Source organism: Aquarana catesbeiana, linkage group LG08 (assembly GCF_042186555.1).
Source record: "Aquarana catesbeiana isolate 2022-GZ linkage group LG08, ASM4218655v1, whole genome shotgun sequence".
NCBI classification, from domain to species: domain Eukaryota; kingdom Metazoa; phylum Chordata; class Amphibia; order Anura; family Ranidae; genus Aquarana; species Aquarana catesbeiana.
The window spans coordinates 280504230-280517950 of NC_133331.1; the positions used below are offsets into that span (position 1 = coordinate 280504230).

The 13721-nt window shown below is 44.4% G+C and overlaps 1 protein-coding gene across 1 annotated transcript in view; it reads right to left on the bottom strand.

Moving 5' to 3' along the window:
* Nucleotides 1-13721, bottom strand: part of LOC141104568 (uncharacterized) — a 58208-nt gene that overhangs the window by 37930 nt on the left and 6557 nt on the right. The window contains exons 5-7 of the mRNA XM_073594175.1: nt 12700-12804; nt 12517-12614; nt 11985-12081 (exon numbers count right to left, since the gene is read on the bottom strand). Of these exons, the coding sequence (XP_073450276.1) occupies nt 11985-12081; nt 12517-12614; nt 12700-12804 (300 nt within the window). The remainder of the gene's footprint in view (nt 1-11984; nt 12082-12516; nt 12615-12699; nt 12805-13721) is intronic.

Here is a 13721-nt window from a genome sequence, read left to right on the forward strand (position 1 = left end):
ACTCCATAGTGCTCTCCATTTCCATAATTTATTAAAAGGTGAGCAGGTTTTTCACCTGGTGTTGGCGTGCGCTTTTTATTTAGAAAGAAGACTGATTGAAGAGCATAGCAGTGAATTACGCGCATAGATGGACTATGTTTATGGTCTTTAGTCTTGATTATCTGGATGTGTATATTACTCGGTAGCGCTGCACTATAATGCCCCGTACACACGATCGGACTTTCCGACAACAAAACCGTGGAATTTTGTTCAAAGGTCGTTGGCTCCAACTTCCAAAATTTTGGCCAACAATTTACGAATGTAGTGACGTACAAGATATATGGCGAGCCGATAAAAAGGGAGTTCAATAGTCATGTGATATCTCCATTACGAAGGCTAGTTTTACAAGACCGAGCGCTTCCGGCTCGTACTTGATTCCGAGCATGCGTGAACTTTTGTGCGACGGACTTGTGTACACACGATCGGAAAGTCCGACAACAAGAATTTGTTGGCGGAAAATTTGAGAACCTGCTAGCCAACATTTGTTCGATGGAGCCTACACACGGTCGGACTTTCCGCCAACAAGCTCACATCCAACATTTGCTGTCGGAAAATCCAATCGAGTATACGGAGCATTAGAGTCATTTTGTGTGTTTTGTTACCAAAAGTTTGTCTATAAAACAAAAAAACTTTTAATAAAAATTATTGGGGGGAAAAAAAAAGTTCATGTGAGTGTAAAGGCAGGTGCCCCAATACTTCTGGCAATATAGTGTACCTGCTGCAATTTTTAAAGTAGAACTTTAGTCAGAAAAAAAAGTCCTGCTAGATTACTACAGGGTGGTCCCTTTTGCAGGTATAGCTGTAAAGGACGATGAAGGGAAGCTGGTCACAGATGACAAGGAGAAGGCAACTGTACTAAATGCTTACCTCAGTTCTTACACAGGAAAAGGAGGGGTATAACAACCACGACTGTATTGTTAGTAACCTGTCACAGGATGTACTCTTGTGGCTACCAGAAAAGACTAGAAAAGCTTAACAGAAATAAATCACCAGGATCGGATGGCTTACATCTGAAAGTCCTCAAATAACTCAGGTCATTGCCAGACCATTATTCCTAATCTTATGGACAGCATACTGAATGGCATAGGCGTGCGAACAGGGTGTGCCGGGTGTGCCCAGGCACACCCTAATCACCCCATGCGCATTAGTGTTATCACTCTGTGTAGCAGCAGGAACATGGTAAAGATCTCCCTCTTACCTGCTCTGCCATAAGAAAAGTGTTTATGCTCTTCTCTTTCACTGTGCCGGCAGGGAGATCAATGTGCCGGGGTCATATATATGTAGGCACATACACATGCATGTGTGTTTGAGCTTAAGGGTGCACACCCTAATACAATAGGCCGCGCACGCCTATGCTGAATGGAATGGTACCAGCTGATTGGAAAAAAGCCAATGTGGTACTATGTGGTAGCCAATGTGGTACTATGTGGTAGCCAATGTGGTAGTATTCAAAAAAGGGCAGAGATATATTCCTGGAAACTACAGGCCTGTCAGTCTTACAACGATTTTATGTAAACTATTAGAGGGGATGGTAAGGGACTATAACCAAAAGTTTTCTGTTGAAAACAGTATCATTAGTAGTAATCAGCAGAGGTTTATGAAAGATCGTTCTTGCCAAAGCAATCTCTTAACAGTCTATGAGGAAGTGGGCTGCCATCTAGATAAAGGTTGGCCTGTGAATGTGGTGTATCTGGATTTTGTAAAAGGACTTGATACAGTCCCCATAGATGCTTCATTTACAAACTGAGGTCTGTAGGCATGGAAATAGGGTTTGTTTATGGATAGAAGACTGGTTTAAGGGGTGTGTCCAAAGTGTGGTGATAAATAGCGGGTACTCAGACTGGTCTGGAGTGTTTAGTGGGCTACCCCAAGGTCCAAAAGTGGAACGTCCGCTTTAAGTACCCCTTGCCATCTGACATGCCACAATTGGCATTTCATTTTTTTTTTTTTTTTTGGGGGGGGGGGGGGGGGGTACCTGGTTTGGAGTGGGACTTCCTGTCCCACTTCCTCCTTTCGACTTCTGGTCACCTAGGCGACTCCTGGGCGGCCCCTCCCTCCCAGCAATGTTCTGGGACACATTACAGGTCCCAGAACATTGCCTGGCCATTGACGGAGCACAGCGCGGCTGGCTGTGAAGCCGCAAACTGTCACAGCCGGGCACCCACACTCACAATGTCGGCGCCACGAAGAAGAGGGGGAGAGAACGGAGGCTCCGGGCGGCCACATTGCTGGACCGTGGGACCGATGAGTGTCTGTTTATAAAAAGTCAGCAGCTATACTTTTTGTAGCTGCTGACTTAAAAAACTCAAAAACCAGTGGAACTCCGCTTTAAGGACAGGAAGGATTTGCCCCCTTAAAGCGGGATTCCGGACACTATAATTTAAAAAAAAAAAAAAGTACTAACCTGTCCTGAGTGCCAGCGATGTCGGCCGCCCGAGGCCGACCCGTCCCTTGGCTCTCGGGTCCCGGCACCGCCATCCTAGGTAAGGGAAACAGGCAGTGGAGCCTTGCGGCTTTACTGCCAGTTTCCTACTGCGCACACGCGAGCGGCGCGGCGATCTGTGAATGGCCCCGTGGTTTTCTGGGAACACACACAGTTCCCAGAAAGTTCTCAGCTAGGAGCAGAACACGCCGCGGAATAGGAGGAGGCAGATTAGGAAGACTGCCTAGCAACAAGGGTTCAGGTAAGTTTTTTTTTTTTTTTTTTTCAAATGTTTTTTTTTTATTTTTTTTAGGATTTTTGGTGCAATTTTTTTTTCAGGGTGGCCCTCCACTTTAATGACCAGGCCATTTTTTGCGATACGGCACTGCCTCAATTGTGCGGTCGTGCGACGCTGTACCCAAAGAAAATTGACGTCCTTTTTTTCCCACAAATAGAGCTTTCTTTTGGTGGTATTTAATCACCTCTGCGTTTTTTTTTTTTTTTTTTTGCGTTATAAACAAAAAAAGAGCATTAATTTTGAAAAAAAAAAAAAAATTTTTTTTTACTTTTTGCTAATAAATAACCCCCCAAAAATAAAAAAAAAACCTAAATTTCTTTATCTGTTTGGGTGGATATATATTCTTCTACATATTTTTTGGTAAAAAAAAAAAAAAAAAAAAACGCAATAAGCGTATATTGATTGGTTTGCACAAAAAATATAGCATCTGCAAAATAAGGTATAGATTTATGGTATTTTTATTTTTTTACTAGTAATGGTGGCGATTGGTGATCAGTGATTTTTAGCGGGACTGCGACATTGCGGCAGACAGATCGGACACTTTTTTTGGGACCACTGACATTTATACAGTGATCAGTGCCATAAAAACAGCCACTAATTACTGTATAAATGTCACTGGCAGGGAAGGGGTTAACACTAGGGGGGTGACCGAAGGGGTTAAATGTATTCCCTCATGTGTGTTCTAACTGTGGGGGGATGGGTCTGCCTGAAGGAAGAGACCGATCGTTGTCCGTAATCTTTAGGAGCAGCAGATCTGTCTCTCCTCCCCTGACAGAACAGAGATCTCTCTGTTAACATTGACAGATTTCCGTTCTGTCTCTGTCGGGATCGATCGCGGGTGGCCGACAGGCACTCTGGTTCAGCCACATCTGGTGTGTGCCGTCCAGAGAAGGGCAACAAAATTAGGGACTGGCGGACCTCAGCTATGAGGAACAACTACAAGCACTAAACTTATTCTCTCAAGAGAAGAGACGCTTGACAGGAGATATAATAGCGATATACAAATATCTCAATGGTGATCCCAATAGTAGAAAACTATTCAGTCTCAGGAGAGTAATGCCACGTACACACGACCGGTTTTGCCGTCGGAATAAACTCTGAAGGTTTTTCCGAGTTCCGCTCAAGCTGTCTTGCGTACACACGATCACACCAATCTCCGACCGTCCAGAACACGGCGACGTACAACACGTACGATGGGACTAGAAAACGGAAGTTCAATAGCCAGTAGCCAATAGCTTCGTCTCGTACTTGCTTCAGAGCATGCGTCGTTTTTGGTGCGTCAGAACGGCATACAGACAAGCGTTTTTTTTTTCGACAGTAATTAGTTCCGTCGGAAAAATATAGAACATGTTCTCTATCTAAGTCCGTCTGAATTTTCGACGGAAAAAGTCCGATGGGGTATACACACGGTCGGTATATACGATGAAAAGCTCCCATCGGACTCTTTCTGTCGGAAATTCCGCGTGTGTGTATGCGGCATAAGAAGACACGGAGCCACACAATAAGATTGGAGGAGAAGCAGTTTAACCTTAAAGCGGGAGTTCCACCCAAAAGTGGAACTTCCGCTCATCTGATTCCCCCCCCCCCTCCGGTGCCACAATTGGCACCTTTCAGGGGGGAGGGGGGTGCAGATACCTGTATTAGACAGTTATCTGCACCTACTGCCGGGAATAGACTCCCGCGGGAGTCACGCCCCCTCCCGCACCCCTCGCTGTCTCCTGGGAAACACACAGGTCCCAGGAGATAGCGGGGATCACTTAGGACCTGCAGCGCGACTCGCGCATGCGCAGTAGGGAACTGGGAAGTGAAGCCGCAACGTTTCACTTCCTTATTCCCTCACAGAGAATGGCGGCGGCAGCAGCCGAGAGCCGAGCTATTGCCCGGCTTCGGCTGCCGACGTCGCTGGACTCCTGGACAGGTAAGTGTCCGTTTATTAAAAGTCAGCAGCTGCAGTATTTGTAGCTGCTGGCTTTTAATCATTTTTTTTCAGGTGGACCCTCTCTTTAAGCTGCGTAAGGGATTTTTCACTGTCAGGGAGGTTAAGGATGTGGAACTCTCTTCCACAATCAGTGGTATCAGCAGGAAGTATTTATAGTTTTAAAAGTCTCTTTGACGTGCATCTTAGTGAACACAATATACAGAGATATGGGAAATTATTATTGACATGAACACACATACATCATGTACACAGGTTGAACTGGTGTCTTTATTCAATCTTACCAACTATGTAACTACTGTATGTAGCTATGTAAAACATTAAAAATAAGTGTCTATACTGTTTAAAATCAAGTAACACTCTGGGGTTGATTTATTAAAGGCAAATCCACTTTGGAAGTACACTTGGAAGGGCAGCCGCTGTAGATCTGAGGGGAAGATCAAAATGAGGGGAAGCTCTGCTGATTTTATCATCCAATCATGTGCAAGCAAAAATGCCGTTTTTTTTTTTTCCCTTGCACGTCCCCCTCAGATCTACAGCAACTGCACTTCCAAGTACACTTGTAGTGCAAAGTGGATTTGCCTTTAGTAAACAAACCCCCCTGTCTCACCTTGCTCTGCCCATGCTCAGTTGCTCTCAATTTTTAGGCACTGACAAATTTGTAGAGGGCGGTCTGCTGACAGCCTTAACCACTTCAGCTCCAGAAAGTTGTTTGCCCCCCTTCATGTCCAGTCCATTTTTTGGCGATACAGCACTGCATTACATTAACTGACAATTGGAGGGCGTGCGATGCTTTACCCAAATAATATTGATGTCCACAAATAGAGCTTTCTTTTGGTGGTATTTGATCACATTTATTTTTTGTGCTATATACAAAAAAAGACCGACAATTTTGAAAAAACACAATATTTTTTTTTTTCTGCTATAAAACATACCCAATAAATAAATGTAAAAAAACAAATTTCTTCATCAATTTAAGCCAATATATATTCTGATACATATTTTTGGTAAAAAAAACAAAAACAATACGTGTATATTGATTGGTTTGTGAAAACATTATAGCGGCTCCAAACTATGGCATATTTTTATTTATTATTTTTTTTATTTACTAGTAATGGCGGTGATCAAGGACTTGTAGCGGGACTGCGATATTGCAGCGGAAAAAACGGACACCTGACACATTTTTGGGACCAGTGACACTAATACAGTGATCAGTGCAAAAAAATATGCACTGTCACTGTACAAATAAAACTGGCAGGGAATGGGTTTAACACCAGGGGCGATCAAAGGGTTAACTGTTGTGTTGCATTTGTTACAATATGATTTTTTTTATATTAATCAGACATAAGATACATGGGACATAACATTACACAATAGTGAGTTGGTCAGATTACTGTCAGTTGTTTGGCTTGAGTAGATTTCTCAAACAAATGCTGTTTCATACAGTGGCTACGTAGATACCATTGTTGTATTCAACTGACAGTTTTCAACAGGCTATTGTCTCTATAGCTACAGTAAACAAGTAAGACATTACTTGTTTGAGATTCTTTCAGCTCTCAAACTGAAAGAATGACTGTTAGATTACTGTCAGGTTTTGGCTTGAGTAGACAATGGGTACGTAGATACCATTGTTGTATTCAATTGACAGTTTTCAACAGTCCATTGTTTCTACAGCTACAGTAAACAGGCATGTTTTCTGTTGTTTGGTAACTATGGTAAACAGCCTGACACATAAAAGGGGAATTCAGGCATAAGCTAGGGACACACATCATCATGCTTTGAAGATCAGAAGCCACTCATGATACAAGAACAGTGCCTGATTTCCAGAAGAATCGTTGCCAATGGAGATCACGAACATACAGTAACAGAAGATAAGTAACCTTTAAGTGTATTTGTACTGATTTAGACCATAGGCTGTTCATTTGCTAGGCATTTTGCTTATTATAGATATCTGTCAGTCTTGTATTGTATTCCTAAGATTGTAATAGTTTTGTATGTACAGCATCTTTGTATAGTAAAAGCACATTTACACACTGCAGAAGTCTTAGCTTCCTTGCTTATACCCCAGAGTAACCCTGCTATATAGACGCAAGCAAAACAACTGTGTTCCTTAGGAGTGCTTGCTAACTGTGTGGGGGAGGTGCTTTGTTTGGTGGATTGTAAAGATCTGTGTTTTTGCTTAGCAAGACAACAGGATCAACGCATTCCCCTCTCACAGAATGGCGGTCTGCCTTGTTTACATAGGCAGACTGCTGTTCTGCCTTTCTCCTGAAGGATCGGTGGGTCTCGGCGGACATCGCATCCGCCGGACCTGCTGATTGGCTCCCGCTGTGTCCAATCACAGCAGGAGCAGGTCGCCAGCGGCGCGTGTGCCCAGACCCAGTAGTGACAAACTACGTACCAGGTACATGATCTGGCACAGAGCGACCGCCCTGCCGCAGTAAATCTACGGTGGGCGGTCCGCAACAGGTTAAAGCAAAATTAAACCCTCCTATCCTTTAAAGACAAGAAAGCTGCTTCTGTTTGATTTGCAATTGCCATGGCGCTGCACATGTGATCAGTTAGCAATCCTGGAACTCCAGGAATGTAACTGCTTTTTTTGAAACCGCTAAAACAATGTTTTTTTTATTTATAGCGCAAAAAAAAAAAAAAAAAAGATTATCAAATACCATCAAAAGAAAGGTCTATTTGTGGGAAAAAATGACATAAACTTCATTTACATTACGTACAGCGTTGCATGACTGTGCAATTGTCAGTTAAAGTAACGCAGTGCCGTATCGCAAAAAATGGCCTGGTCATATAGGGGGGGGGTAAATCTTCTGCAGGTCAAGTGGTTAATAGGGGAGGTTTATGCTATTTGTAAATCTGTTCTTTCTAGCCCACATTACAATTCATAGACCTATAGGTCCAAAAAAATGTCCTGACCAGTTTCCTTCACATTTACTGTACACATTTACAAACCTATAAGTCTAAGTAAGTCTCTTAAAACAATACTGGAAACCCAGCATGGGTCATGACTAGTAGAGAATAGGGATGGGCGACGAGTTCGGCCGGAGCAGTGTAAGCTGGTTGTCAAGGAATGGGGTCGGGAAGCTGGCCGCCGCGTCCTTAACAACCGATGAGTCATTAGCCGTCAATGGGTTTCCCTGCTGAAAGCTGAATAAAAAAAAATAAAGAAAGAAAGAAAACTGCATTATTTGCAAGTAATTGGCCATAAAAGGGGTATGGGAGTCGGGTACTACCCTGGGGGACATATATCATAAAAAAATTATTGTTTTTTTCAGGAGTAGTTATTATAATGAGGCTTAACCACTTCCCGCCTGGCCTATAGCAGAATGACGGCCGGGCGGTGGTTCAGTTATGCTGACTGGGCGTCATATGACATCCTTCAGGATAACAGGCGCTGCGCCCCCTTGGGGGCGCGTATCGCGGCGATCGGTGGTGCGGTGTGATAGTCTGACACACCGCTAAACCGATCTCGGTAAAGAGCCTCCGGCGGAGGCTCTTTACTACGTGATCAGCCTTGTCCAATCACGGCTGATCACGATGTAAACAGGAAGAGCCGTTGATGGGCTTTTCCTCACTCGCGTCTGACAGACACGAGTAGAGGAGAGCAGATCGGTGGCTCTCCTGACAGGGAGGTATGCGCTGATTGTTTATCAGCACAGCCACCCCTCAGATGCCCACACTAGACCACAAGGGAAGCCCCCAAGACCACCAGGGAAGCCCCCAGCATGTGGATGGCCAGGTACATCCCCCATGGCCATCCACATGTAAAAAAAAATGCCAAAAATATGTCAAATGGGCACTGACTGGCACCTCATATTTACATTACAAAAAAGGGGGATGCCCCAGCAATGCCACCCATCAGTGTCATCAGTGCCACCCATCAGTGTCCATCAGTGCCACCTATCAGTGCCCATCCATGCCACCTATCAGTGCCACCCATAAGTACGCATCAGTGCCACCCATAAGTGCCCATCAGTGCCGCCTACGAGTGCCCATCAGTGTCGCCTATGAGTGCCCATCAGTGCCACCTAAGAGTGCCCATCAGTGCCGCATACCAGTGCCACCTATCAGTGCCCATCAGTGCCACCTATCAGTGCCACCTATCAGTGGCCATCATCAGTGCCACCTCATTGGTGCCACCTCATCAGTGCCCATCAGTGCCGCCTTATCAGTGCCCGTCAGTGCAGCCATATAAGTGTCCATCATTGAAGAAGAAAACATACTTATGTACAAAAGAAATTAACAGAAACAAAGAAAAACTTGTTTTTTTTTTCAAAATTTTTGGTCTTTTTTTATTTGTTGCACAAAAAATAAAAAACGCAGAGGTGATCAAATACCACCAAAATAAAGTTCTATTTGTGGGAACAAAGTGATAAAAAATGTGTTTGGGTATAGTGATGGATGACCGCGCAATTGTCATTCAAATTGCGACAGCGCTGAAAGCTGAAAATTGGCTGGGCAAGAAGGTGTCTAAGTGCCTGGTATTGAAGTGGTTAAAGTGCAACAATGAAAATGAAAAATTCCTTTAAATATCGTGCCGGGGGCCCCCCTTCATGTGCCTGTAAAGTGGCGCATTTGTAGCATATACAGAACATGCTACAGCAAAACTGACATTTCTAAAGAAAGACATCCCCATTTAAAATGACACGCAGTTACAATTGCCTTCACCTGGCTATTAAAAAAAATAAAGAAAAAAGCAGCATGGAGCCCCCCAGTCCATACCAGGCCCCTTGGGTCTGGTATGCATTTTAAGGGGAACCCCATGTCAAAAAAATACAAAAAAACAGCGTGGGGTCCCCCCCAACATCCATACCAGACCCTTATCCGAGCGTGCAGCCTGGCAGGTCAGGAAAAGGATGGGGCGTGATGAGTGAGTGCCCCCTCCCCCCTTCCAAACCATACCAGGCCACTTGCCCTCAATACCCCAAAGCACCTTTTCCCCATGTTGGGCTGTGGTTGTTGAGGGCTGCGGGTGGGGGGCTTATCGGGATCTGCAAACACCCTTTAACAAGGTGCCCCCCCCATGTTAATGGGTATCGGGTACATCGTACCTGTACCCATTCACCATAAAAGTGTCAAAAAGTAAAAACTACAGGAAACAGTTTTTGACAAGTCCATTATTAAAAAAATAAAAAAGTATCCTTCGATGTAAATCCACCGTCAATCATGACGCCTGCCGGACCCAAAAAATAGAAAAAAATGAAAACACTTCCGCCTCCTGGGAGGCCTCCCGCGGTGCCACCGAGTGAGGGAACTGGGTGGCCCCGTCCTTTGCCTATATAAGAACTGTCAAAGTGAAGAGAGAGCAGTCGGCAGGAGGCCTTCTAAGAGGCGGAAGTGTTTTCATTTTTTTCGGGTCTGGCAGTCGTCATGATTGATGGTGGATTTACATTGAGAGATACTAAGCACCCACCCCCCCATGTTGAGGGCATGTGGCCTGGTATGGTTCAGAAAGGGGGGGGGGGGCGCTTGCTCACCCATCCCACCCCCTGTTTTGTGACCTGCCGGGCTGCACGCTCGGATAAGGATCTAGTACGAAGTTTGGGGGGGTGGGGACCCCACGTTAGTTTTTTTTTTTTTTAATGTTGGCGTTTTTCTCTTTATTTTTTAATAGCTGGGTGCAGGCAATTGTAACTGCGTGTCATTTTAAATGGGGATTTCTTTCTTTAGAAATGTCAGTTTTGCTGCAGCATGTTCTGTATATACTACAAATGCGCCACTTTACAGGCATGTTAAGGGGGGCCCCTGGCACAATATTTAAAGGAATTTTTTATTTTCATTGTTGCACTTTAAGCATCATTAAAATCACTGCTCCTGAAAAATTGATTGTTTATTTTTTTTTTATTGATACATGTTCCCCAGGGCAGTACCCAGACCCCCATACCCATTTTATGGCCAATTACTTGCATATAAACCTTCAATGTTTTTTTTTTTTTTTCCTTTATTTTTTTTTTTTACCGGCACTTAAAATAAAAAAAAAAAATATTCAGCTGTCAGCTTTGCTCAATCAGGGCACAGAATGCACCGTGCAGCTCTCAGCGTTCGTCGAGGCGAACACCCTGCGAATTCGGGTGTTGGGCGAACGGCAGAACAGGCAAATGTTCGGCCCTAACTCATACTCGGGCTGAACCCTTCGCCTATCCCTATTAATGAGATTTAGACAGCCCTGGGTTTTCTTGAATGATAGAGCATTGTTATCGGACAGCCTGGGGTGGGCACTTCCTGACTAATCAAAGCTTGTCTAGCTGTTAATTAGCTTACTGGTTAATTAGTTAGCTGCTAATTAGCTTACTGTTTAATTAGATCACTGTTAGCTGTTAATTGTATTGCTGTTTGAAGTTTGCAGTGTTGATGTGGGGACTGCCCATATTTTTGAAGTGTATAAAAACCTGTATTTCTGTTCAATAAAGTTGTTCCTATTTGCACCTAAGCTAGTGTCGTCCAGTTCTCGGTTGCAATTCCTAGATATAACACCTTGTTCCTGAGTTCCAGCAGAAAGGAAGCAGCTCTCTGGCAGAGATACCCAGTCGGGGGTATCAGCAGTCCGTCACAACATTCTAAATTGTAAGTTATTTTTTCGGGGGGTGGAGGAGAAAAACAGATTGCTATACAGGCATACCCCACTTTTAGGTACACAGTGGGGTTTATTTACTAAAGCTGGAAAGTGCAAAATCAGGCTCACTTCTGCATAGAAACCAATGAGCTTCTAACTGAAGCTTGTTCAATTAAAGAGGAGTTCCACCCAGGGGGTCCATTAAAAAAAAAAAAAATTAAAAGTCAGCAGCTACAAATACTGCAGCTGCTGACTTTTAATTGGACACTTACCTGTCCCTGGGTCCAGCGATGCGAGGGATCAAAGCCCCGCTCGTCCCCCCCCTCCGCTCGTCGGCGCCGGCATTTCAACTGTGGGCACCGGGCTGTGGCTTCACAGCCTGGCACCCACTGCGCATGCGCGAGCGGCGCCGTACGTCGTGATTGGCCGCTCAATCACCTGGGACCTGTAATGGGTCCCAGATGATTGACAGGAGGGAGGGAGCAGAGCCGAGCCCTTCCTGTGCCGAGGGGGAAGTGATGTCACCAGCCCAGGCAAAGAAAGAGGCAGACTACGAGGGACCACCTAGCAACAGGCATTTAGAGGTAAGTAAAAAAAAAAATATATATCCAAATTTTTTTTGTTTTTAAGAATTTTTCAGGTATTTTTGTTTTTTTGGGTGGAACCCCACTTTAAGCTTTGGTAAGTACAGAACAAGAAGAATCTAGATTTAGTGTATATGACGCACCTGTGCGGATCTCTGGAGGAACGTCCTCATCACTCTCTGCATAGGTCTCTTCTGCTTCTTCTTTCACTTCCACTTTAATATAAATCAGATTTTCATCCTGAATTTAACAAAACATTCCAAGTTTCAAACAGAATGTTATATAGATCTTTGCCGGGTGCTTGTGACGCAGCCCCATTCAATTAAATGCCGAATGTGACGGAGGAGATAATCTTTGCTGTACCATGTGTAAACCCTTTGCAGCTTAGGGGAGCAGATGGGGAAATATCTCTTAGCCAAAAATAAATCAATACCAAAAAGGTGACGGGGGCTCTAACCCTTCCATAGGTCATCTAAACCTGAGAAAAAAGTTTTGGCTGCAGATGGGCTCTACTTTGAGGTCTCTTTGAAGCATAACTGCCAGATACGTGAATTAATAAAACATAATTCCCAAGTTGAAGTCGGGCTTGGTGATTGTTAGGAATTTAAATCGCATAACCCTTTTTTTTCTAATTCTTAACTAAATAATTTAAAGGACCCCCCCATCCCCATCTACCTGATCATCATGTTGGGTCTCATGTCCTTCCTTTGTAGAATCCCAGGAATTAGGAGAACCGGAACATCTCTCTGGTGTATTTTTATTACCGGGTCCACCTGTCAAAAATACACATAACCAATGAAGAATGTGATTTCCGCAACTAGATCAGTGATACTTTTCTTTATGTTGTTTCTTATTCACCTGTGCTGATCTCTATAGGAGATTCCTCCTCTTTAATTCTCACATGTTCTCCTTTCTCCTCGTTAGCTTTGACGTCTCTCCGAGTGGTTCTGGTGTCTCCGGGGTCTGTGAATAAAGATGAGAGTGAAGCCCCCTGTACTGAGATATATGAGAGACCCCAGAGAGTGTGTGTGGGGGGAGACTGGTCACGTCTCTTGGCTGGTAACACATAATAACATTAGGTAAGGAGGAGAGCCGGAGGCAGTTTTCAGGCATTTTAGCGCTACAAATCGCCTCTAAAAAGCGCTTGAAAACTGCCTCCCATCCTGTGCAATGAGTGCTTTCACACTCAAGCCGTGCGCTTGTGGTACGTTAGGAAAAGTCCTGCAAGCAGCATCTTTGGGGCGACTTGGCAGAGCTATAAATAGCGCTCCCAAAACCCCCCTGCCCATTGAAATGAATAGGCTGCGCTTTGAAAGCGCCGCAATACTGGACTTTCTTCCTTTTTTTTTAAAGGTCACATTGTCTCGTGACCTTAAAAATCCACCCGCTAGCGCCGAGAAAGCACTGTTAAAATGCTGCAAAAACAACCGCCGCTTTAGCGCTATTTTAGCGGCGCTGCAGTGTGAATGGGGCCTAAGGGCTCGTTCACATTTGCTTTAAAATGTGGCATTAACCAAATGCACATATTCGGAGCCGTGCAGTACCCCTTCATCAGTCATGTGATCATCACATGACTAACAAAGGGGTCCTGCATGGCCCCCGAAATGTTGCACTATGTCTTCTGTGATGTGATCATTTTCCAATAAAGATTTGGACGTAATTGACAATCTGAGGTGTGCTGGCGAATATGTGCATTTATCGGGGACGTTTCCAGTTCCAGCTGGTTGTTTGGTGTGCTAACACAGTGGAACTAGCACTACAACATATCCAAATTTGGGGTTCCTAGCACCAAGTGGCCCCGAGATATGGGGCCCCAAAGTCGGGTCGCAAAATGTTAAGCACTTTTCTACAGCAGAGAATGACATTTTGTGACCCGATTT